The 27,238-nt window shown below is 39.0% G+C and overlaps 1 protein-coding gene across 1 annotated transcript in view; it reads right to left on the bottom strand.

Moving 5' to 3' along the window:
* DNAJC3 (DnaJ heat shock protein family (Hsp40) member C3) overlaps positions 1-18,273 on the bottom strand; it is a 57,329-nt gene extending 39,056 nt beyond the window's left edge. The window contains exons 1-3 of the mRNA XM_016224148.2: positions 18,109-18,273; positions 10,286-10,396; positions 2,781-2,905 (exon numbers count right to left, since the gene is read on the bottom strand). Coding sequence (XP_016079634.1) covers positions 2,781-2,905; positions 10,286-10,396; positions 18,109-18,190 — 318 coding nt within the window. The 5' untranslated portion in view covers positions 18,191-18,273. The remainder of the gene's footprint in view (positions 1-2,780; positions 2,906-10,285; positions 10,397-18,108) is intronic.
* Between the last annotated feature and the right edge of the window lie 8,965 nt (positions 18,274-27,238).

Below are 27,238 nucleotides of genomic sequence, written 5' to 3' on the forward strand. Positions count from 1 at the left end.
GCAATAATGACTATCAGAAAGAGAATCAGGAAAACAATACTATTTACAATTGCATCAAAAAAATAAAATACCTAGGAAGAAATTTAAGCAAGGAAGTAAAAGAACTCTACTTGGAAAACTGTAAGACACTGAAGAAGACACAAATAAATGGAAGGATACACCATGCTCTTGGACAGGAAGAATTAACATTGTTAAAATGTCCATAGCGTCCAAGGCAATCTATAGATTTAATGCAAACCCTATTAAAATACCAATGGCATTTTCCACAGAGCTATAACAAATAACCCGAAAATTTATATGGAACCAAACAAGCCTCCAAATATCCAAAGCCATCTGAAGGAAGAACAACAAAGTTGGAGGTATCATGCTACCTGATATCAAACTACAAGGCTATAGTAATCAGAACAGCATGGTACTGGCACAAAAACACATTCATCGATCAATGGAACAGAATAGAGAGCCCAGAAATAAACCCACACCTATATGCTCAACTAATCTATAACAATGGAGGCAAGAATATACAATGGGATAAAGACAGTTTCATCATTAATGGTGTTGGGAAAACTGGACAGATACATGCAAAGGAAAAAAAAAAAAGAAACTAGACCACTTTGCTACACCATATACAAAAATAAAATAAAGATGGATTTAAGACTTAAATATAAGACCTGAAACCATAAAAATCCTGAAAGAAAACATAGGCAATAAACTCTTTGACCTGGCTCTTAGCAATATTTTTTTGGATATGTCTCCTCAAGACAGGGAAACAAAAGAAAAAATAAACAAATGGCACTACATCAAACTAAAAAGTTTTTGCATAGCAAAAGAAACAATCATTAAAATATAAAACAACCTACTGAATGGGAGAGATATTCACCAATGATACATCTGCTAAGAGGTTAATATCCAAAATATGTAAGGAACTCAAACAACTTAACACCAAAATAACAAATAATCTGATTTTTAAAAATGGGCAGAGGCTTTGAATAAACATTTCTCCAATGAGAATATACAGATGGCCAACAGACATATGAAAAGAGGCTCAACATCACTGATCATCAGGGAAACACAAATTAAAATCACAATGAGATCACCTCACAGACTTGTCAGAATGTCTGTCATCCATAAATCAACAAATATGTGTTAGTGAGGATGTGGAGAAAAGGGAACTCTGTTGCACTGTTGGTGGGATGGTAAATTGGTACAGCCAGTATGGAAAACAGTATAAATATAACTACCATATAACCCAGCAATTCCATTTTTGGTATTTAACTGAAGGAATCTGAAACACTATTTTGAAAAGATATAAGCACCGCTATGTTCACTGCAGCATTATTTACAATAGCCAAGATATGTAATCAGCTTAAGTGTCCATCAACGGATGAATAGACAAAGAAGATTTGGTACTTATTTATATATACATCGGAGTATTATTCAGCCATAAAAAAGAATGAAATGTTGCCATCTGTGACATGAATGGACCTATATAGTATTATGCTAAGCGAAAAAAGTGAGAAAAAGAAAAATACCACTTGATTTCACTTATATGTGGAATCTAAAAAACAAAATAAACCAAAAAAAAACCCTCACAGATACAGAGAATAAATTCATGGTTGCCAGATGAGAGGGTGGTTGGGGGAAGGGTTAAAAAGGTGAAAGGGAATAAGAAATACAAATTGCCAGTTATAAAAATCATGGGGATGTAAAGTATTCTGTAGGGAATAGAGTCAATAATATTGTAATAACTGTGTATGGTATCAGATGGGTACTAGCCTTATTGGGGTGAACCCTTTATAGGGTATATGAATGTCTAATCACTATTTTATACACCTGAACTAATACTGTATGTCAACTGTAACTGAAAAGTTAAAATAAATTTTTACAAGAGAAATCATATAATATTCCACTAAAACTTATGTTACTTTTATCATACATAAAATTTTCCTACCTAATCTTCTGTTAAATGCATTAATACACATAAAAAGCAATATTAAAGCTACTTCAACCGGTTAATAGCTAGTATAATACCAGGATAATGAGCTACTTAACCTTTGTGAAAGGTGGTGCTTAGCTAGGTAAAGTAATAAAGAAAATTAGATATTTGGGAATTCCATCTTAAAATAAGAGTAATATTTCAAACCAAACATTCGTCCATATCTAATTATATCAAATTATTTTTGGAATATGGCAGGATATAAACAATAAATGAGTTATCAAGTTAATTTTGAAAGCATCTAACTGGTCCTATTATTTTAAGCCATTATACTAACCTGCCAATTGTCAAAATATTCCATTAGGCTGTAAATTCTTCCACTTTTGAAGCCTGTGTGTTGGTTCTAGAGAATTCTAATTCAGCATTGTATCCTTACCACAAACCACTGCTTATTTGAGTTATCCCCTTTTCTTTATTGTTCCTGCTACTAATTGAAACTGTCATTAGGCACCGGACAGCCTCTTAATTAAACAGCCTCTTAGTCAACTCATTTCTCTGCCTCACATCTTGCCCTACACTCTGTCATCCACACAGAAGTCTTTCTAAATGACAAAGTGAACATCACTGCCAAGCTTCCAAAAATTATCTAATGTACCCACTGTTCCTCTTTCACACAGACCTTTGATGGCAGGGACTTTGGAGGTTTCTTGTTGCCTAGTCCACTTTATCATAGTGGCTTTCTATATTCTCCAGCTATGCCCAGCACGCCAGTCCTCACCTTAAGAAACAAATTACCTCTTCCAAGTTCCCGTAAATTAAACCTTAAAGAAAGTTTGGATGCACTTACTGCAGTGAAATCCATCTTCAATTCAATCACTTTAGTTAAATCAGGAAGTGCTGCTTTTGATTTGCCCATAGCTAAAAAGGCAGTAGCTCTCCGATAGTATGCAACATAGTTATCTGGGTCACCATCTGAAAATTAAAATAATAAATGTTAGCTCTCAATAATTTATTTTAAAAACCAAGTCACCTGAACAATATTACAGCCTGTAATTCTATTAAGACTAATTAAGAAAACAATGTCTTCATCAATCATGAGTCGTGTTGCCTAGCAAGATCACTGCAAATAAATCCTGAACAGAGGTCAGAAAACTGTAGCCTCTCAGCCAAATCCAATTCACAAACTTCAAGTTAAGAATATTTTGTACATTTTTAAAGACTTGTCAGAAAAATAGAAAAATATGCAACGAAGTCTAAAATATTTATTATCTGGCCCTTTAGAGAAAAAGTTTGGCAACCTCTGATCTGAAATACTAACTATATTCAACTCATAACTTTGTCTTTACTGAAATTTTCTTAAGTGAAATACTGACTGAAAATGTGGACTATGCACTTATTCACAAGATTTTTAAAAACTATCTTGCCCAGCAGACATGGCTCAGCGGTTGAGCATCAACCTATGATCCAGGAGATCCCAGTTCTATTCCCAGCCAATGCACATGCCCAGGTTGCGGGTTCAATCCCCAATAGGGGCGTGCAGGAGGCGGCCGATCAATGACTCTCTCATCATTGATGTTTTCCTCTCTCTGAAGTCAATAAAGATATATTTTTAAAAAATTACAGACTTCCAATTAAGTTGATATATTGAATGTGCAATCTCTATTCCCTCACAAACTACAACTAAAATGGCAGTGAAGAAATAAAGGTACAAACCTTAGACAAAGAATGAATGAGACTAAAGAGCAAGACTAGAGAAGATCAAGATTTGACCAGGCCTGGCCAGTGTGTTCAGTGGTTAGAGCATCAGCCCTCAAACCAAAGGGTCACAGGTTCGATTCCCAGCCCTGGTCAGGGTATGTGCGGGAGGCAACCAATTGATGTCTCTCTCACATCAATGTTTCCCTCTCTTCTACTCTCGCTCAAAAGCAATGGAAAAAAATATCCTCATGTGAGTATTAACAAAACAAAAAAAATGTTTGAACAAAGGAAAGCAGATGGATGAGTTAGGTTTTTTAGCTAATTGCACTCTGCTCAGCACCTACAAAGTGGGGAAAGAGTGAATTCAATTAGAAGCAAATCTCATGCCAATCCTTCCAAAAAGCAACTTTGAAATATATATATCAAGAATGTTAAAAGTGATCTTGACCAAATCTGGCCATTTATCTTAAAAAACAAAAAAACAAAAAAAAACCCTATATGCACAGATGTCCATCATTATAAAATTTACCACCAAAACTCACTAAAATTTCTACCCCTGAAAGTCCTATCATTTGAAAAACATTACAATATGGAAATCTATGTAGCAGAATAGTGTATAATTATTCAAAATCAAGGTTTCGAGCAGTTGTAAATGTCATTGAAAACTACCTGAAGTGCTGCTGGGGGAAGGTGAGGCAGGAGGAGAGAAAACCAAATGTGCAAGAAGGTACAAACGGTCAATAAGCACATGAAAAGATGTTTAACATCACTAATCATCAGGGAAATGCAAATCAAAACCACAATGAAATACCACTTCACACCCATTATGAAAGAAGTACTGGTGAAGATGTAGAGAAACTGGAGCCCTTGTGCACTATTGGAGGGGCTGCAAAATGATGCAGCTGCTCTAGGGGAGTTCCTCAAAAATTATACATAAAATTACCATATGAACCACCAATTCCATTTCTGGGTATATAACCAAAAGAACTGAAAGCAAAGTTTAAACAGACATTTGTATACCCATGTTCACAGAAGCATTATTCACAATAGCCCAAAAATGGAAAACAAATGTGGCATTTGTACAGACAATGGAATATTATTATTTAGTCTTTTAAAAAGGAATGAAATTCTGATACATATTACAACACAGATGAACCTTAAAGACATTATCCTAAGTGAAATAAGCTGGACACAAAAGGAAAATATTGTATGATTCCACTTCTATGAGGTACCTAGAGTAGTCCATTTTATAGAAACAGAAATTAGAATGGTGGTTGCCAGGGAATGGGAAGGGAATAGGATCAGAAATGAAAAACAACTATTTAATGGGTACAGAGTGTCAGTTTGAGATGAAAAAGTTCTGGACACGGGTGGTGGTGACAGCTGCTCAACAGTGTGAATGCACTTAATGCCACTGAACTATACGTTTAAAATAGTTAAAATGGTAAATCTTGTTATATATATTTTATTGTACTGAGGATTTTATTATAGTAATATTTTTTAAAAATAGAATTGGGCATTTTAACATTTAAAAAAGTTTATTTTTTCTTAAATCTGAAACAAAAACCCCCACACACGATGACAGCTAAACATTATTGAAATTTCTTTCCTAATCAATTTCCCTTGGAAGGAAAGGAAAGAAGAGCAAAGTCAGTTGCCTTTGTATAGGGCGTTTCCTACAAACTATTGTAATTAACTTGAAGAAAGAATAAGAAACAAAGTAACTATATATAGAGCATACTTAATACAGAATATTTTTAGACCATATTTAATTTAGATTGTGCAATAAATTAAAAATATATTGGTTTGGTCAGCATAACTGGCCATAAGAATGGTTTGATACCTAAGAATTACTGAAACTTAAGTGACTGCCTCTGAAAGTAAAAGGAAATTCACTATCTGGGCAGATGCATTGTCTTTATACTGTCCATATATTCCAAAATGTTTCACAATGAACATGGAGCACTTTCATATTCATTAATAAAAATTTTTAAAAAGTTCTCCATGACTTATTTACACTAAGCAAAGAATAAGAAATACTAGAAATAACATGACTTAAGGTCTCGCATTTAGACCACACACCATCATCTTCATATGTCCAACATTCTATTACATATATTTCCTACTGCACCTAACACTTATCACTACCTCCCAATATCAACTATTTATATACACACTTCAGTCTAGAGAAAATAAATTCCTTGAGTGAATTCATTTTTGTGTCTCCACAGCTAGCACCTGGCCCACAAGTACTGAAATGAAAGGAAATGGGAAAAAAAAAATACCTGATAACTACAACGAAGAACACTCTCATGTCAATGCCAACACTGAGACCTCCTTAGAACAAGCAAGGGACTCAAAGAAGTCAGCACAGACATACATGGCTCTTAAAGAAACATGCCTCACTAGGATATTCAGATCATTCTCCCACATGAAATTAGCAATGGCATTTTCAAAACATATGTTGCTTATTTTGAACTCTGTATATAGATCTTTCTAGAAAAAAAAGAATGCTTATTGCTAGCTTTGGGCATTTTATCAAGAAGGTACCTTGAGTAAAAACTGCATTGGAATTCCATTTGGGAAAAAATGACGATTTCAGTCTGTGAAGAAAAACCTCCAAAGAGGATTATGTATGACATAGCTTTTGTATTAAGTATTTGATTATATACATATTTAAAATGTCTATATAAAATATTTCTGGGGCATTCATTTTCACTTACTTTACTATTTGGTTTTTAAGTATTTTTAAGACATGAAATGGAACCCCATTTGAATTTATAACACTGAACTTTCTAAAATAAGGAATCAAATGGCAGTGGCTCAATATATGGATCAAGTACCAATTTGCTTAGTGATACAGTCACTTGAACAGCAAAACAGAATAGCCTTCCCTGGCTCTTCACCTTAAAATACCAACAGTCCTTAGAACTAGTGTCCCTTCCTATATCATTGGGTATAAAATAGCAACTGAACAAGGATTGGTTTAAGAAATTCATGCTTCATTTCCCATAATACAAGATTTGATAACCTTTGAAAAAAATCACTTTTCCTATTATCCACTCAACATACAATAAAGTTCATTGAATTAGTTGCAAGCTTGCATATACAGAAATACTCTATTTCATTTGAAAACATGTCATTCAAACTGTTACATTAGTCTATTAGAAATTTGAACATGAGAAATGAATTTAAGGTTTAATCCTAAAACTATCAAACGTTTCAAATATGAAAAAATTAGCCCTAATTAAGAAAGTACATCAGAAAGTCCATTACAAATGATGTTGTAAACAGTGGTAGCAGGGAGCAGAAGGAACATCACCACTGCCTAGGTACAATTTTTTTTTTCTTTTGGCTCCTAGCTAACCCAACTCTATCCCCTTCACTCATTCAAACTTTAACTGGGCCAGACTGGTGTTGCTCAGTGGTTTCGCATCCATCCATGCATCAAGAGGTTGCTGGTTTGCCCGGCCAGGCGTGGCTCAGCGTTTGAGCGTCAACCTAGGATCCAGGCAATCAGGGTTCGATTCCCGGCCAGGGCACATGCCCGGGTTGCAGGCTCGATCAATGACTCTCTCATCACTGATGTTTCTATCTCTCCCTCTCCCTCTCCTTTCCTCTCTCTGAAATCAATAAAGATATATTTTTTAAAAAAGAGGTTGCTGGTTCAATTCCCAGTCAGGGCACACGCCCGGGTTTCAGGTTCGATCCCCAATAGGGGGCATGCAGGAGGCAGCCAATCGATATTTCTCTCTCATCGATGTTTCTATCTCCCTCTCTCTCCTCCCTCTCTCTTCCTCTCCTCTCTAAAAAATAAAAACATATTTTAAAAAGTTTAACTGGGTACCAATCAGATATTAAAATAATAACAGTAATAAGGTAGTGCCTGTCCTTAAGAACTTCACTATCTTTTGAACTAGAATGCGACCTTTGGAAAGTCTCTAGAGCACTCTTTGTTTCCTTCTGTATAAATGTGAATAGTAATGTCCATCCCCATTTCACAAGTGAGGTTCAAATGTCATAAGAAAGGACCATATGCTTAAATGACAATGACATGGACTTTGTTTTTTTATTTAGCAAAACTACATTAGTGTGATACTAGTTTTCTCACAAGCAAACAGAGAAACCTATCATTTCAGACATGCCCATCATTTAATCCACTTTAGACATTCATTCATGCCAGATATACTTAAGACATTTTGTAAGGTCTATCAAAGACATTATTTCACACCCCAGAATAAAATTTCAGACCCAAGGAACATAAGACTATGCTGTGGGAATGAGAGGTGGGGTTATCTTCACACCTGCACTACAATTTTCTCTAATGATAAATCTCTAAATAAAACTTGTGTCTGACTCCTTCATCACAATGAAATGGATGCAACTGTTTCAGAAGACTATTTGAAAAGTGATAACACTCTTTCTTAAATCAAAATGTCTCCAACAGATCAAGAATTTTCCCCACTCAGTTATAAATCTTAAAATGCATGCCAAAAAATATTTCTTTGCCAGATACAAAAAAATTTCAAACCAAATCACTAATAGATCTGTACTACAAGGTAGAAACAATTATTTCTGTTGCTATGCAGTTTTAATACATAAACCTTTTAGGTATTATGTAAAATGTAATCTTAAAACATAACATGCCCAAGTAATTTTCAAAACATACCAAGTAATTTTTCAAAAATAAAAATGGAAGGGGTGTCACAACTATAAATAATGTCTGCAACATTATAATAAAAATGATTCATTGATACAATGCTGCTAGCCAAATTCTATTAAAAACTTTAACATCAATTTATAATCACAACGAAGTTAAAGAAATAAAGTACATTACAACATTTAGAAGTTGGGAGGTATAAGCATTTTTATGAATGAGTAAACATTTAACAAACTTTTTAGAGAGTCAGTTTAAAGCAATGTATTAAAACATGGATGATATTTTACCACAAAAGATCAGCACACATTTTGAAGTAGCACAATCCTATGACCTGCAGCAATAAGTGCACAACTTGTTAGTCCAGAAGAATTCACTGTTAGCCAGTGGCTTTCACAAACTCACTGGGTTACCTGAAGCAGCCAACATGGCCATACTAAATTTGATGTTTGGTAAAGAAGACAACTGAAAGAGGATCTACACTTCTTTTCTGATAAACATACATCTCCTGAGAGATTCAACAGGCCATAACACCACATCACTCCATCACTATCTACTATAATGGTCATCATATATAACTTAAGCTTTTCTTTTTCTTTCTTCCATTGCTTTCAGGAAGGGGGAGGGGGAGGGGAGGGGGAGGGGGAGGGAGAAACATCCAGGTGAGAGAGACACATCAATTGGTTGCCTCCCACACATGCCCAGACCAGGGCAGGGATCAAGCCGGCAACTGAGATATGTGCCCCTAGACGGAACCAAACCCGGGACACTTTAGTCTGCAGGCTGAAGCATTAACCACTGAGCCAAACCAGCTATGGCTAAACTTTATTTTCTATAGTTAGTTATGAACAACCAGTGTTTTACATAAACTAAAATGATGACTATCTCAAACCACATGTCTTCCTCAGAAATTACATCATTTGCACCATTTGAGAATCACTGCTACTGGCAAAATTATGAACAAAGTGGCATTGCTATTCAAATTCTTACTGCAACAAATGTTTCACTTTGCCCCTTTACTAAATTTCACAAATGAATTACTTTACTTTAGCTTTACCCGTTTATATCTTTCAGTGAAGACAATATTTTATCACATATTTTGGGGAAGAGCCAGCTGAAGAATTCTTGAATTGCAATGAAGCTAATGAAAAATAGGCAGTCATTTTAAGCTACTTTAACAATACGCCATAACCCTTAATGTTTCTGCTAAATGTGGGATTAAAGAATGCAGATAATAAAGTATAAAATAGGTAGAAAGCATAAATTTCTGCAAATCTCTTGTGGCAGCAGGGAAGAATGAGTTTTTTTTTAAGACATGCTTATCTAAGACAATAACTATTTTTTAATTACCATGCTGCAGCACTGAAGACAGTTCAAATCACCAGAAAAGTAACTATTATACTGATGATCTCAAGTAATCAAGAAAATTAAACTGTATTTATTGGAATATTCTAAGAGGAAACAAAATTATGCAATATGTTGAAAAAAGTTGTGTCAAAATTATCCTGAATTACTCTTTTTAAAAAATATATATATATGTATATATATATATATATATATTATTGATTTCAGAGCAAAGAAGGGAGAGATAGAAGCATCAATGATGAGAGTCATTGATCAGCTGCCTCCTGCATGTCCTCCACCGGGGATCAAGCCCCAACCCAGGCATGTGCCCCGACCAGGAATCGAACCATCATCTCCTGAATCCTAGGTCAACGCTCAACCACTGAGCCACGCCGGCTGGGCTTGAATTATTCTTGGTCTTTATAGTAGCTAATCTCAGTTACTACCTGGCAAATTCTCTCATGCTAAATACATATGCATAAAAGTGTGATGCATTTATTTTACCAATCTGTTTCACTCAGAATCCTGCAAATATTTTTAAATGTTGTATTTAAGCATTAAATAATGTTTAATTTAAGTGTCATTCAAAAGAACAGCTATAAATTAAAACTAACTAAGCTGGCCACTGAGTGTTGTACTTTCAAGATACAAACCTACTGCAGCATGAAATTGAGATAAAGCATCAGCTAGCTGTCCAGCGGCAAGTAATTTCTTCCCCAATTCAAGATGTTTCTCAACATCTGCATTTACTCCACATTCAGCGCCTAAAAAAAAGTAAAAAAATAAGTTAATTTTCCATGGACCAAGATTTAACTCTAAAGAATAAAACGTTAAAGCTATAATTATCTCTCGCAGACATTTATCAGATAAGAAAAATGAAAGGAGCTGAAAAGTGATCTTGAGAAAGTAACAATAAAGCACAAACAGTGCTTCATTTCATAGAGTAAAAGCAACCCCAAAATACACCGTATCAACCTAGTCAATGAAAAGAATGTAACCAGTCTACAAGATATAAGGGAACCTGTACAACACAGTAGTAAAAATATGTTGAACAACAAAATTAGAACTGCTTTGTTAAATTAGACTTTCACGTTAATGAGAGCACTATAATATTCAAGTACTTGCTGAGCATCTATAATGCGCCAGGCACCAAGTATTTGGGGGTAAGTGCAAAAACAAGCAAAAACCTGTGCCACTCACAGTGCCTGACGTTCTGTCGAAATAATAAGTAAATTACACAGCATGTTAGAGGAAAAGTACTATGGAAAAAATAGAGCTGTGTGACGGGGTTCAGGAGTGCTGGGACTTTCAGCATTAAATAAGGTGGTAAAGAGTGGGCTTCAATGAGAAGCTGACATTTGAGCAAAGACTGCATTGAAGACAGTGAGGAACTCAACATGCAAACATCTGGGAAAAAAGCTTTCCAAGACGAACCAGCTAGTGTGAGGGCCCTAAGTCAGGAGCATGCCAGGTTCTGTTCTAGAAACAGCAGGGAGGCCAGAATGGCTACCACAGAGCCAGCAGGGCAGACCACAGTATTAACATGAAGTCAAAGTAGAGGGCCTATGTGCGGCTTCGGTTTCACTCTGGGTAAAACAGGGAGCTACTGAGAAACTGTAAGTAGAATAACATGATCTGACTGAGCAAGAAAACTACCAATGTGCTGCCCCTCTGCTCTGAATTCATCCTTCAGTACTTGGCTGTAAAAAATAGGCTGGAGGCCCGGTGTGACTCAGGTGGTTTAGCGTCGTCCCATACACCAAGAGGTAACCAGTTCGATTCTGGTTAGGGCACATGCACAGGTTGTGGGCTCGATCCCCAGTGAAGGGCATGTATAGGAGGCAGTCAATCCATGTTTCTCTCTCATCGATGTTTCTACCTCTATGTCCCTCTCCCTTCCTCTCTAAAAAAATTAATAAAAACATATAGAAAAAATTATTTATTGCCGCCCTGGCCAGTGTGGCCCAGTTGTTTGGAGCGTCGGATGGGGTGGATATGGGAGGCAACTGATCTCAATGTTTCTCTCTCACATCATTTCCCTCTCTGTCTCCCTCCCTCTCTAAAATCAATTTTTAAAAAAATCCTCAAGTGAGAATTTTAAAAAATTATAAAAAATTATTTACTGCTCATCCAATTCATGTCAACGAGTTTCAGGTACAGACACAAGAGCTCTTTTTATAAAGCTTATATTCTAAAGGGGACAGACAAGAAAAATAAATGAGATAATTCAAACAGTGTTAAGTTTTATGAAGAAAATGCAAAAGGAAAAGGAAGAGTATTAACTGAAGAGAGTGATTTTTACGTAGTGTGTCAAGGTGGGCTTCTTTGAAACCTAAATACTCATTTGAAGATCTCAGAAGAGCTTTCCAGACTGTGGGAATAACAAGAATAAAAACCCTTTTCAGAAATGGGAGCCTGGTGATGGAGGGGAGGATTAAGATGAAAGAGGCAATAGGACTCAAATGTAAGGCTTTGTCATGTTAGGGGAGAAAAGTATTGAGGCAACAACAGAAGTTGAGGAAATAGAGACCACCACCAACTCTTTAAACTTTAGCTGCCCAGAGAAGCAAAGACACAGGTCAGCAGCTAATCTGACACATGACATAAAAGAACAGTTTAAAATGGACACAGTACAGCATGTTGTAGTACTAATGTCAATGACCCAGCAGAGACGAAGAAAGTAATGACATAGGAGAAAAACAGAAATATTGTAAGAGCAATATTTTCAGAAAATAGAGGAAATGAAATCCAGGACATAAGTACAGAAATTGGATTTTGGCCCTGGCAAGTGAGGCTCAGTTGGGTGAGCCTTGTCCCGTGGTCCAGTGCACCAAAAGTTTGCAGGTTTGATCCCAGTCAGAGCGTGTACAGGAGGCAACCAATTGATGTTTCTCTTTCTCTTTCTCTCCCCACCTCCCTTCCTCTCTAAAATCAATAAAAACATATTTTTAAAAAAATAAAGAAATTAGATGTTGCCAGGAAGAGATGCTTTCTCCATTTTAATATAAAAAAAGTAGAGGGGATATGATACATGGTGATGGGAAAATAAAAGAAAAAGAAAAATCACAGAATAGGTAGATACAGGTAGGCTAGTGGATTGGGTGATAGAAAGAAGAGAAAACTGCCCCATGATCTCTTTCATTTTCTCAATAAAGACAAGTTCTAAAAGAATGAGGTAAAGGAAGAAAGGAAAAGGGGGATTTAAATTGGAGATTTAAGGAAAGAGGAAAAGGTCTGAAGTACTGGTATTAAAGACAGACATACTAGGGAATTGTAGGAATGTTGGCAGTATTGAGTGTACTTTCAAATTGAGATTACACGCTTAAAATGAGACCAGTCAGCAAGGTTATCTCCATTTTTCTCCACCCATGTTCAGCTCTCAGGTACAACAAACAAGTTGGTGGCCAAGTTAGATTTAATAGGTGTTAAATTGTGCCAAGTGAACAAAACAGAAAATACGAGGGCAGGGAAATTAAAGGGTGTTTGCAATGGAGTAACTACAAGACGAACCACTGAATCTAAACTGAGAAAGGAGGGAAGAGGACATGGATGCTTCACAAAGCATGTCTTATACCTCCAACCGCTCTGTGAACTCAACAAAAACCGCTGAGTTCTATACTATGTATACTTCACCAAAGAATGCTACAGTGTAAGCCTGTGCTGACTGATTAAATGAGTATTCCCCATATTTCAGAACTCCAAATGATACAAACTCATCAGATTTTTTTTAAAGCAGCTTTCTAAAGATCTCAAAAGAAAAATAAATCTATGGTTGAAATGCTTTAGTTCTAAAGAGCAGATGACTGGGTTCCCATGATATTTCAATATAAACAAAGATTAACTGCTGGACATTAATCAAAGGAAAACTATGGCAATAGAAAGTAAACTTAACCACAATTAATTCACTTCATAAGGAAAATAAAGCCTAATAATTACTTCAGGGCATCCTATCTTAGAACAACTCCCCCTGACCCACAGAATTAAAACTACTGCATTTCCAGGCACTAGCTCAGCAATGCTAACTAGTGAAGTGAATTGGAACTTTGACATTACAGCTAACTATAGCCTATCTTATTAAAAGAATTTAAAATAATTCTAGAAGTTATCTGACCATCTGCAAGAATACTTAGTTTATATAAATTACTGAAAGTCATTCATTTTCCCTATTAGTATATTTATTTATACTAATGTCAAGGAAATCCTAGAGAAGACAAATCATACTTTTAGTAGGTTATGTTCATACAAAAATCACCACCATCTTTTATACTTATTCATATTAAACTATTATTTTCCCTATGGCCAAATATATGACTTAGCTCAGTTCAGGGGTGGGTGTGGGGTGGCGGCAGAAGATCGAAATTTCTCACATTGATGTTTCTCTCTTTCTCCCTTCCTCTCTCTAAAATCAATAAAAACATATCCCCGGGTGAGAATTTAAAAAAATGAAAGAAAGAAAAGAAAAACTGGGTCCAGACAGTGGGTCCAGGTAGCATGTTAAGGAAGAAAAAGAGATAAAAGGTTTGGTTCCCAGGTTGTGTTCCTACCGAAGGCACCACATAGAACAAACCATTAGCAAAAAATTAAAATTGCTTTCTGATAGGGGTGCACTTATAATGTCTAAGGATTGAGCACCTGAATTAATGTGAAATATAATTATATTACTTATAAAATTGTAGAACACATATACTTATGTAAGCAGGGATTTAGGTTTTTTTCCCCTTAAGTTTCTGTTTCCTAGACCTTTACGCCCGTATACTCCCCTTGACTCTGGACAAAGCAATTAAGGAGGTGAAGCAGCGGTGGACAAGGTATCCTGAACAGACATGGTCATGCCGACCCAACCAGAAGTCAAGATACCATCTTGTCGAGACATCGCCAGATGACCAAGAACAATAGCTGACACCTGCGGACCTCTGGGGCTACACAATAGCTGCATTCCGTGCCCAGCCTCAGTTTACCCCATTTCCCTAGATAACCCTGTCCCTCAAGCCATTCCTTAAGACAGGTTTTTGGATGTCTGTACGCTCCGTCTTCTTGGTTTGCCGGCCTTCTCAATAAATGCCTTATGTGACTCAACCCTGCCTCCATTGAATTGGATACAGTGACAGGCAGCGCAGACCCCACCCAGGTTTCCTGGTAACACTTCCTTATCTGTAACATGAGAATACTAAAGTAGACTCTACTACACTTTTCTCTCTGCTCCAAAAATTCTATTCCTAATCTAGTGTTCTGGACTTCCTTCCCTCTTTCAAGGGTCTTTTTGAAACAGGGTGCTAAAACTTTCAATCGTAAAAATATTACATATTTTCTTTCTCTGGGTCATCCAAATCTGTAGAGAATTTTTGTGAGTTTATTTCAACCAACTGTTGACAATGGCCAGGAAGCAAAATCTCAACAGATTGAGAAAACACTCCAAAGAATAACAGTTATGCACCTTATTTTATACATTACAATCAAAAGAGAAGACGTAAATGGGTTATATGAAACCCATTGGTAATAGATTAGGGATTCAATAGAAAGTAAAGTGATAGACACACACTTCTTTTACACAGGTGAACCCTGGATAGTTAACAGTCAACAATTAACACAATAACAATGAGGGGATCTGTGGTCTCCCCAGAGCTATGCCTTTGAGGGGTACAGAAAAAGGAAATTACTTTGACATCCCATATGTTATTGTAGATTCAAAAAGACAAAGGACAGGCTCAACAGGTAAAGATTGACCTTTGTTTGGGAAAAATACTGCCTTAAAACATGAGAACCTGTCATAAACTGCTTTTAGTTAAAAAGTTTTAATTTCAGACCATTCTTTGTGGTTACTTAGGTCTGAGTTTGTAAGGCTACCACACAGGCCTTCCCCAAGCTTGTCAGGTCTAGTATGTGGTCCTTTTTGTCCACAGTTACAATGAACAGAAAAGCCTGCGGGGGGGGGGGGGGGGGGGGGGGGATGAATATTTCTAAATCAGAAAAAACTAGGCCAACTAAGCTACTTATTGGTGACACTCTCCATTCAGTGCAACTCTTTGTTTCACATTCACTCTTCTCAAACCCATTCTACTTTATTTCTTCTTTCTCTAAGCCTCAGGCATACTAGTAGAATCATGCAGATCTGAATGCCTCCAGGACTTTGAGGTTACTGAACCCAGACAAAGAAAGTTATCTGGGAAAATGGTAGCTAACAGTTTGCTAATCCAAGTCAGCGGTTCTTACCTTTTGAGTTCCACCATTAAATTTAGTGTCTAGTACATAATTGACACCTAATTTAATTCCTCTATATAACCTATTACACCAGTGATTGTCATCAGCAATTTCTTTTTTAGAAAGGCAAAAGTTCACTGTGTCCCACCCAGACCCACAAGAAACCCAAGAAACTCTTGGAGTGGGGACCTGAACTCTGTTTTTAAAAACCCTCCAGGTTGAGAACCACTGTATTAAACATTGTAGGAAATCACCTTCTTGCTCGTCACTGCTGGTAGCAAACAAGCAAAAACTTCTAATTTTTCTCAGCTGCCACCACTTACAAATGATTGGGCCCAGATGATGCTATCAACCACTTCTGTCTCCAGATAAACTGTACACAGATAAACTTTAGTCAAATAACCTGAGTTCAAATTAAGGATATTAACAGCTACATGACCTTATCCATGTTAATTAAACTTGGAGACTCAGTTCCCTCATCTGTCAAGTAGTAACAATATCACATACCTCCATGAATAAGAGATCACCTACAGAAAGGCGCCTGGCACACAGCAGACCTTCAATAAATTTAAGATCTTTTTCTTTTCTTCCCTACCACCTGTACCAAGTCCCTGCTACTTTATACAGCCAATGCTCTTAAAGAAGATAGCACTCTGGCAGTTCTTGGAGAAATGTCACCAATGCCTCCTATACAGAAAAGCTCTCCAATGAGTTTTTTTCTTATAAAAGAAAAAAAAAAATCACAGGATGGAAATAAAGTGTTAAGAGTCCTACAGAATCATATACGGAACAGCAATTCTAAAAGGGTAATCCAAAAGCTAGTGGGAAAAGCAAATCATACAAAAGTGTGCCCCTTTTGCAACTTAAAAGGATTGCTGTTGAACAGAACATAGACAACTTTCTCTTAAGTAGCCAAATTAAATCAACGGTAACTGGGCATAAATGCTACATTTGGAGAGGAGGAGGTTACTATTAGAAAACGCCAGAGACCTGGAATACATGACCCATATTAATGTGGTTGAGGCATTCAAATTCCCTAGACTTCCTGGGGCAGCCTCACTGTCCCAATGGTGTCCCCATACATGTTCTGATTTTTGGTTCAAAAAGCATGTAGTCACTAGGGGAACGCAAACAATAATAACAAAACAAAACAACAACAAAAACAGCCATGCATGAAACTTAAAAACTGCAAAGTACCCCCCTTTTTTTTTTTAACTTTATAATTTTGAGGGGATTTTACCAGAAACAATTCCTGGTTTCAGCTCCTTACTCCGTCTAATATTAAGTCTCACATTAAAATGTTCAGTTTTACCTCCTTAAGCACCAGTCCTTTTCGTGGGATGAAAATAGATCATTGCATTTGATATGTTATTATACTCGATCGTTTCCCACAGTAACCGAGCTGGGGCATTAGTTCAATTGGCACTTTCAGCTTTAATTATCACTCCTCCCGCTGATACCTAAGATGGGACAGCTCTCTATTTCTGCTGTTCTGCTAGAGTAGCCGACAATCCAATCTGTAGGTCTCAAGAGGAAATGTAAACGTTCATGCCTTTTTAAGGGGACTCCCCCTCCCCCCCAAAAAAAACTCGGAAAAGGAAAGCCAGACCTGAATTGAATGACACCGCGCTAGGAGCTGTAAAACCACAAACTTTGTGCCCTGTTCTCCGGGAGCTTGAATTCCAGCACCGGGTCCTTAACGCACCAACCTAACAAACTCTATACGAGACACAGTGTAATAATAATGTGATGGTTACTCACTTTTAACAGTCAGCACTGTGCCCTTCTCTTCACTAAGCGGGACATACTTCCTCCCGCCACCCCCGGAACTCCGAAGCGAAAGGACCCTCCCCTTTGGCTGCCTCTGCCGCCGCCTCCCGGCTCCACTGACCAACAGTAGCCGCCGTGGCCAAACGACGGTGCCGAGGGAGGCCGGCCGCGAGGCTGCTCAAGCCTCCGCGTCCCACGACGCTCCCGAAGTGGCCGCCCGGCGCCCCGCTCGCCCCGCCCCCTCCCACCCCTCCCGCCCGGCTCCACACCGCGAATCCCCTCTGCCCGCCCCGTGCCCGCCGGTGCCAGCACCTCTTCCCCAAACCAACCCGGAACCAGGCGCCGGCCCCCACCCAGGGGCGGACGCAGGCCCAGGCCAAGCTGCGAAGTCCCGGCTGTCGCCCACCGCCCGGGTCGCCCCGAGACTCGCGCCCGGGCAATGGCAGGGAAGTGCCGGGGGACCTGACCCCGGAGCCCGCTGCTCTCGCCAGAGCAGGGCACGACTTACCTTCGTACTGCAGGTCCACCAGGACAAGCAGGAAGGGGAACACCGAGCCCAGTCGGCTGGTCACAGAGCGGGGGGCCACCATGTCCGAGAGCGCGGCCGTGAGAAGAAACAAGAGCGCGGGGCCCACCAGTCCCCGCGGACGCTCAGGCTGCAGCTGCGCCCGCCAGCCGTCGGCTCTCGCTCAGGCCTAAGCGTCAGCTGGCGCCCACCGGAGAGGAAGGCGGCTGTGGGCGGGGCGCGGGCGACGCTACGCCCCGAGTGCTGCCGCCGTCCAATCGTCTTCTTCCTATTCGCTTTTCTACCGGGCTCGCCGGGGTCGTGGTTCGCGCTGATAGGCTGCGGAGGCCATCGGCCCGCCCCGGCTGTGATAGGATAACGTGGAAGCAGGAGACGAGGCTGCGTCCGCGGGCTCCGGAGCTGTCAGGGTCCTCCGTGCTGCCGCGGCGGAGGGAAGCCGCCGGGGAGTCTGGGCGGCGGACGCCCAGTCCGCATGCGCGAACTGCGAAAGCCTTTCTGGGTCGGTCCCCGCGCGCTAGGTTAGCGGGGAGCTTGAGCCGGGCAGCGTTTGGAGAGGAAGGTAAAGCCGTGACTTCCGGAACGAGAAGGTGAAGCCTCGTCCCGGGAAGACTGAGGGGAGCTTTAAAGCGCCTGGAATTGAGGTCTCGGAATGACCTGGTGAACCCGAGGAATGACAGGGTCTGCCGCCTCCCGCTGAGCGTCTCGGAACAAATACCGACCGAACTGAAAAGCTAGAGAGACGGTCCGGAGAAGCTGGTGAGCCGATGGAGGCCGAAGCATTGCAGGGACCACCGGAGAGAAGTACAGGAGTGACCTGAGGCACTAAATGAGAATGGCTTGGAAGTTTGGGGACCCTCCCCTGGACCCCCACTCCCCGCAGAGGAGAACGGAACCTGGAAGAGCCCGTGAAGAAGAAACCGGGGAGGCGCAGCAGCTAAGGCAGCGAGGGGCGCCTGAGAGCGCAGCCAGCGCCAACTACAGGAAAGAAGGGAAAACAGAAAACACCTGTTGGAGGGGATCTTGCATCTTGTGCGCGTCAGAGGAGATTCACAGTAGAGGGAAGAACTTGAACAAGATGAAGTTCACGGTTCTTAACTTGGCTTTATGTTTGTGCACAGCCACCTCCTCTGGCGCCTCCAACACGCACACTATACACCCGTGGTGTTTTACTTGGGGTAAAACAGTAATGTTTTTCTGTGTTAAGCGTTGTCAAGTGCAAACTTACTACTTTACCCATGAGTATGTATTTGCCGCCTCGATGCTACTTCACACGGTAGGAGAACTCATGAATTACAGGTAGCATAGTGATGATTCGGGAATTTTCCCGAAGCTACGACTAAGGAGAGTAAAAGCAGAAAGGCTTCTATTTCCAAGGGAACTAGTGCAAAGGAAAAGGTTTCAAGGGGGGGGAAAGAAAAAGAAAAGAGAGTCCCTCATTAGTTGTGGTGGAAAGCAGTGTAATATAATGTGAAGTTCATAGGATTCAGATCCAAGAAATGTAATCTCATGCCAAGGCTATTTCTAAATGATCTTTGTCTGTAAAGTAGGTATGATCCTTATTGCCTCAAAGGTTTGTTTTGAGGTCTCATGAAGTGTAAAGGTTCTTGTAAATTATAATGTGTGAGACAAATGTTACTCATCCTTCTAACAGAATAATGAAGAAATTCCTCTTTGGAAATTCCTTGGGATATATTTGTTATTGGTGGTGGTTTGCCCTTTTCCTTTTGACATTACAAGGTGGTATTAGTGACAAAAATGACAGATGATTTTAATGTCCACAAGTAGTTAGCGAAGACATCATCTAAATGATGTACTGTAGCCAAGGCAGCCAATAAAATGCTGAATCTAGCAAGGAAAGAGTTTTGTAAACAAATAAAACTAGACCGCGAATCATTACCAGAATACTGCCCATGATTCTGGTTTTAATAAAAGCAGAGCTAAAGAAGTTCTAAGAATGGAAAATAGGCTGTTAAAGGGAAGTTTTAAATTTCTTATTTTAAAAACAGGAAGTCATCAGTGTTTTAAGCAGAAGTCTGGCGTTACTGGATTTAGGTTTGGCTGCTGTATGAAAAATAGATTGTAGAGGGGTCAGCAGTGTGCCCAGTTAGGAGGGTGTTGCAGTAGGCCAGGTGAAATGATGGTAGCTTGAACTATGTTGGTAACTACAGAGATGGAGATGGAGAGGAGCCAACAAATGTGGCAGGTATTTTGGTACTAATAAATGGGATAGATGAGAGTAGGACCAAGTGAGTGATCAAGTTACCTTCATCAGTTAATTACTCTTTAATTGCAATACAAAAGTAAAGCCTAAAGTATTTTTGATAGTTCTTTAGGCTCTGGAAAAACCAATTGGGGAGAGGATATAAAATATAAAAGGCTCACTTGTTGAACCTCTTATTACAAATTCAGAGCAATGGTATGGAAACTGAAATGGAAAAAAAAAAAAAGCAAACAAAAGGACCTAGCTGGAGCCTACCTAAGCCAAGATAAATATTTCCATGGGCTAGAAATAGGGGGAGGGGTGGTGGGAGGCTACCACAAAGTCATGTGGAAGCAGAAGCCACAGGAAAACTAACCTATGTTTTACATCTAGAAAGGAACAGAAAGTAATCCAAAGACAGTCTCCTGTTCTCGGTGCTTGAAACCATCACCACTGGCAGCTCTATTTTAGCTGCTTGTTTACATGGAATTGTGGAAACCTAGGAATGTGGAATCAAGCTGTTCCTTACTGGCTCTGCAGTATCAGCCTGGAACTGCGATTATGAGACAGGAGACAGTGAGGATAGAGAGAAAGATAAGTGGAAAAACAAGAAAGCAGATAAACAAAACCTTACCTTTACCTTTTACCTCAAAATGGAACTGCAAAATAAAATTTCAAAACATACCAAGAACTCTAATGCTAAGAAAGACGAGCCACAAATCAACTGAACCTGAACTCACTTAAGAGGAAATTAATTTTATAGGCTAAGGATGCCTACAGGCATAAAGAAACCACTTCCACAAATACAAGAAAGAAGTATGGGACAACACTGGCATAAAGGAATTGAAAACACATAGATATATAAAAAAAATACTTGTATTAATCTCCTAGGGCTGTCATAATAAAGTACCACATATTGGGTGGTTTAAAACAATGGAAATTTATTTTCTCACAGTTCTGGGAACTAGAAATCCAAAATAAAGGTGTTGGCACAGCCATACTATCTCCAAGGCTCTAGAAAAGTCTTTTCTTGCTTTTACCTCATTTCTGGTGGCTCCCAGCAATCCTTGGCATTCCTTAGCCTGTAGCTGCATCATTTTAATCTCTGCCTCCACCTTTGCATGGATTCTTTGGTGTGTCCTCTCCTTTACTTCTTAACTAATTACATCTGCAAAGACTCTATTTCTAAGTAAAGTCACATTCTGAGATCCTGAGTGGACATGAAATTTGGGGTAAGGAGCAGTAACCCACCACAATAATCAATAAAACAAGAACTAGTCCCTGAAATTAAAAATTAAAAACACACTCTAATACACCACACACACACGCGAACATAATGGATGGAATAAGATCTAGGACACAAATTGAAAGAAATAGAAGACATTTTAAAACATAGTACTGTAAAAAACTCTTTGGCTAAGCACACACAAAAATCTTAGTGAGGATTGGAAACCCTTAGAAAATATGGGCAAAATTTTAACGAGTTTTGTCTAGCTCTTTATCTAACAGCTCTATATGAAGAGAGAGATGATCTGCCTAGCAATAGGAAATTTTTTTCAAATGCATGGAACATTTACAAAATCTACCAAATAATAGTTCACAGAGGAAATTTTACAAATTCCTAAGGATTGTTATATATTTTATATTCTCTGTTCATGATGCAATTAAATTGAAAGTCAACAATAAATAGATTTTTCTAATGGATGTGCTTGGAAACAAAAAGTGTGTCTCTAAATTAGAATGAAGACAAAATCACCAGAAAAGTTCCAAATTAGCAAAACTAGGTGATAATGAAAATGCTATATTATAGTTTGTGGAATGCTCCTAAAGCAAGTATTTAGAGGGAAATTCATAGCCTTAAATGCTTTCTGTTTAAAAAAAAAAAAAAAAGGAAAATGAATGATGCATTCAGCTCAGGATGCTAGAAACACTACAGAGCAAGAATAAAGAAACAGAAGGAAATAAATGATTTTTTAAATGAGCAGAAATTATTGTATTGAGAGTGGTGATGAAATATGAGGCATCTAAACCAAAAAGCTAGTTTTCTACAGAAGTTATAAAATAGACAAAAATAGAGCAAGCTTTAAAAAATGGAGAAAAGGTTCAGCATCGACCCACGAACCAAGAGGTCACTAGTTCAATTCCCAGTCGGGGCACATGCCCGGGTTGCAGGGCCCAATCCCAGGTGAGGGGTGTGCAGGAGGCAGCCAATCGATGTTTCTAAACATTCAGTGCTATAAGACAATTGAGCAAAATTTATTCAAGCCCGGCTATGTGTGGCTCAGCTGTTGAGCATCAACTTAGGATCCAGGTGATCTGGGGTCGGTTCCCAGTCAGGGCACATGCCCGGGTTGCAGGCTCGATCTCCAGTCGAGGGAGTGCAGGAGGCAGCCCATCAATGACTCTCTCATCAGTGATGTTTCTATCTCTCTCTCTCTCTCTTTCTCTCTCTCCTTTCCTCTCTCTGAAATCAATAAAGATATATTTTTTTAAAAAACCACTTATTTAAGAATAAAGACTACAGATCAGCAATTTTGGATATGCAAGAACACCAGAATATTGTTCCTATGAGTCATTCCTGAAGAAACTATTTCTGGATTCACATATCATATTTGCCTCTAAGAAAAATAGTATCATGGATTTCATCCTTGTTATCACAATCCTAAATTTTAGTCTTCCACCAGATTGGGTTAGATTCAGTACTGTCAGAGCCCCAATTATAATAGCTGATAAAATTATCAAAATTTCATTTAAAAATAAATGTTTTTACACATATTACTTGTTTTTCCTACCTTTTCATTTTAGCATAATTTTACACTTAAATGTTATAAAGATACACAACCACCTGGATTGAGGATATTGTGGAAACTGCAGCACCCGTTTTCTGCCACCACAAGGCAGGACACTTCCAAGGCTGTTGCAGAGAGCGGGAAGAAGCTTGGGTGCCTAATAACTTCATGGAGCTGCCGTACAGACCCACACTGCCTCCTTCTGGCCTTCCTTTAAATGAGACAAATTTATATTCCACTGGGAAAAAAGGTTACAAAGCTAGTACAAAATATCTTCTTAAACCCTTCATCTAGTCCCCAGTTTGCTACATTGTTATACTGTATTTGCTTTATAATTCTCCCTCTCCCCCAACTCATTTATTTGGAAGTTACAGGCATGATGTCCTGTACCTTTAAATACTTCAGTGTATATTTCCAAAAAACAAGTATTCTCTTACAATACCACAACCATCAAAACTGAGAAAATAATATTGTCACAATACTTAATTTTCTTAATATCAGCTTTTATTAAAATTTTGCCATTCGTCCCAGTAATGTCTTTAATAGAAAGTGAAAATCCAAGACCATGAGTTGTATTCAGGTGCCGTGTTTCTTAAATTCCCTTAATTTGAAATAATACATGTCTTTCCTTGTCTTTTATGACCTTGACACTTTTGATGAGCAAAGGCCAGTTATTTTTGAAAATGTCTCCCAATTTGGGTTTGCAAATCACATTGCATTTTTTTGGTAGTTGATATTCCATAAAAAATGAACATTATAATTTTCTTAACGAATTTTAAAGACTATTTTAACACATTGGGATACATTTAACTCCTAGATCCTTTCAGCTCGACAAACACAGAATGCCTTCTTAGTGGACTCATTTTGTGTCCTAAGAGCAGTTCAGGTGACATTGTCTTGCCCCAAGCTATCCTTGGCATCTCCCAGGGTGTTTTGTTTTGTTTTGTTTTGATCAGATCTTTTTCTGAAGGTCCATTGGTTCTATTACTGTCACCTCTATGATTGATCTCAAGGGGCAGCCTGACATGCCTATACATCTTGGTCCAGTTAGCTTAAAAAAATACTGAATTTGTTATAAACGTTCTTTCCTGGAAACCTAAGGGACAGAGCAAAACATTTACAACCAAAAGAAAGAAAATACATAAACCAAATAGTTAGGCATGCTGAACTGTTATGAGCAGTTTCTTTATTCCTGCATAACTAAAGTCTACCAATAGATTGGTTTGGATGTTGGAAGCTGTCAAACAGCTGCAGCCTCCTCTCTTTGCCTTAGTGCTATCTGGATGAGTTGCCACATCAAGCGGCTCACGTTTAGCCAAGGTAGTTTCAAGTTGACACCAAGCAAAATTTTAAATCTTATTCTTTGTAGATCCCAAGTAGTTCTTACCATCTCTGATCTATATTATAGTTCTATAGCAGATTTTATTATTGTTCCTCATTATTTGCTCCCTTTTAAAAGGATTTTACATTCCTGGCTGCAGCCCTGTGGGTTTCAGTGACCCTCTTTGAGAGGCATATACTTCCTTTCTCTATTCACATTGGGTTTATTTTTCCTTTTTTAAAAAATACGTTTTTATTGATTTTAGAAAGGGAGGAAGGGAGAGGGAGAGAGAAAGGAACCCTGATGTGAAAAACATCCATCGGCTGCCTCCTGCACGCCCCCTACTGGGGAGCGGGCCTGCAGCCGGGGCATGTGCCCTCACTGGGGATCAAACCAACTGAACCACCCCAGCCAGGGCTCACGTCGGGTTTTATCACGTGATTTGCTTTGGCTAATCCAATGTGAGTAGAAGTAATGTATTTCCCAGCAGAGATACCAAGGGACAATGTTATGATGTGACTCTTCTGCCAAAAGAAAAGCAAGTCCCAGATAAGGGTTGTTTCTTTTATCTAGATCCTGTAAGGAGGCCGCATGGAGCAAACATACAACAACTGATGTAAAACATAAACAATAGATCCATCTATCACAAATACAATAATTTGGGGACTGTTACTTCAGCATAATCAGCTGAAAACCAACTGATACAATTTCTGCTTGCCAGCCACACTGGCATTCCTAGACTGTGTATTAGTTCCTGAAATCCATCTTGCCCACTTGGAATAAAGACTTGATGTGTATGCTTGAGAGACAGAGGGAGAGAGAGATTTTCAAAGGGATTAGGGCCAAGGATCCGGACCAATACTTGAACCCTGCCTCCCCTTATCATTACAAGTAAGAATAAAATTAGAAGGCAGGAGAACAAGAGAAAAAGAAAAACTGACCAATGGCGTTTATCCTTGAAAGAATGGGGAAATTTCTATGAAAAGAATTTATCTCCTTTTCTAAGCAACAATGACTGTCCAGGTAGGACCCTAGAATTGGGATGAAGGAAGCTAAGATCCCAGACTCCCAGTGGAGAAGCTATAGGCGAGGCAAAGAAGAATTTCCCTGAGAGAAGGAAATCCAGATTATTCAAAGGGATAGAAAGGTGCTTTCCTTTCCTCTGCCTTGTCTTTGTCTTCAAATCTTGAAACTTCTGTTTTGGTAGAGAGGACATTTTGAAGAAAAGCTTCAGGATACCTTTCCTAGAGGCCAGGTCATAGAGTGGGTGGTAAAGGGGGAGAGTTGATGCTGTTCATACTTGACATGTTACCCATTTGCTCAGAATATCCTTCTTTTGGGAACTATCACTCTCCGCACGCACTCTTGTTGGGTGCTGTGCCACTGACGGGTGTCTCCATCACAGCCCCTTTTGCTGCTACCATCGCCATAGGGACCGACCAGAAACATGACCCGTGCTAGGTCCATCACAGTCTCTCTCATAGGAACTTGAAACTTGAGAAGAATTTCAAAGGGCTGAGGAAGGTACTTAGGGCTGAATTTATCTTTGTGGCTGTGAGATTCCAGAGCACTCTGAAGCTCACCTGGTTACCATCTTTCATGAGGCCTGGCTGTTCAATTTCTCTTTTGATATTATATGCTATTCAATATCCTTTCAGTAACCCCACCCCTTTAAGTTAACAGAATAGGTTTCTGTTGTTGACAAGCAAAAAACAAACAAACAAAAAAACCTAATATGGAAATTGGTGCTTGAAATGGGCGTCCCTGGGGAAATGTGGGGTTTTAAAATTAGTTATTTGGCTAAAATAAGGCAAAAGAAACTGAGGTTCCCATTAACAGTTTGTCCACTAAGGTTGGGGCTCTGGGAGCTAAGTAGTTGTTGTCACTGACCAGTTTACAGAGATGAAGAATGCTGGACAACTAGGTATAATGATCATTTTTCACCTAATTTAAAACAAGAGAGAAGATCAAATCTCAAAATTTCACCTTGGCAATATTCAGTTCTTTCTGTGATGTTGATGGGAAAAAAAATATTTTCCAATCTAGACCTGTAAGACTAAGGACATAAAAAAAACCCACACACCCAGAAACTGATTTTGTGAGTTGGGTTCACAGTGTTTTAAATGAAGATGAGAGAACTGATGAGAACCAGTGGATCTGGAAATGTGCAAATGGCAACATTTAAGAGGATTTGTAATGCTGAATGCAGTGTTTCTCAAAGTGGGATCCCCAGACAGTGGCGTCACCTGGAAACTTGTTAAAAATGCAAATTTTCTGGCCCCAGCCCAGACCCGCTAAACCAGAAACTCTAGGGGTGGGCTTAGCTATCTGTGTTTTAACAAGTCCTCAGGGGGACTCTGAGGAAAGCTTGAGAGCAGTTGATGTAAAGGATCTGAAGACCTCAAACCACCCTGAATTAACTCCTCACTCTGCTTTCTTTAGCTGAGAAAGCTTTGTCACCTTTGCATGTGAGAACTAACAATTTTCCTCTCAGGAGCCAAGCCACACTGTTGCTATGGCAACCAGAGTGGAAATTTAGCATGGCCTTGGGGGTAGGGGTGTGGGGGTGAGGCAATTCTGGATATTGATACAGAAGAGTTAGGAATCTAGAAGGAGTTGTAGGAATTTGTTAATTTATATCTCCCCCCAAATTGGAAGAATGTTTGTGGGAATATATTTTGAGGTTGCTAGGTCAAGGAGCATGGTCCTTATTTTGGATCAGGTCAAATGTATGTTTGTGGGCACTTCCCAGTGATTGTATGTTCAGGGTGTAACAAGCTAGGGAAAGACTGTTCAATGTAA

The sequence above is a fragment of the Miniopterus natalensis genome, chromosome 2 (genome assembly GCF_054644295.1).
Source record: "Miniopterus natalensis isolate mMinNat1 chromosome 2, mMinNat1.hap1, whole genome shotgun sequence".
In the NCBI taxonomy this organism is placed as follows: domain Eukaryota; kingdom Metazoa; phylum Chordata; class Mammalia; order Chiroptera; family Miniopteridae; genus Miniopterus; species Miniopterus natalensis.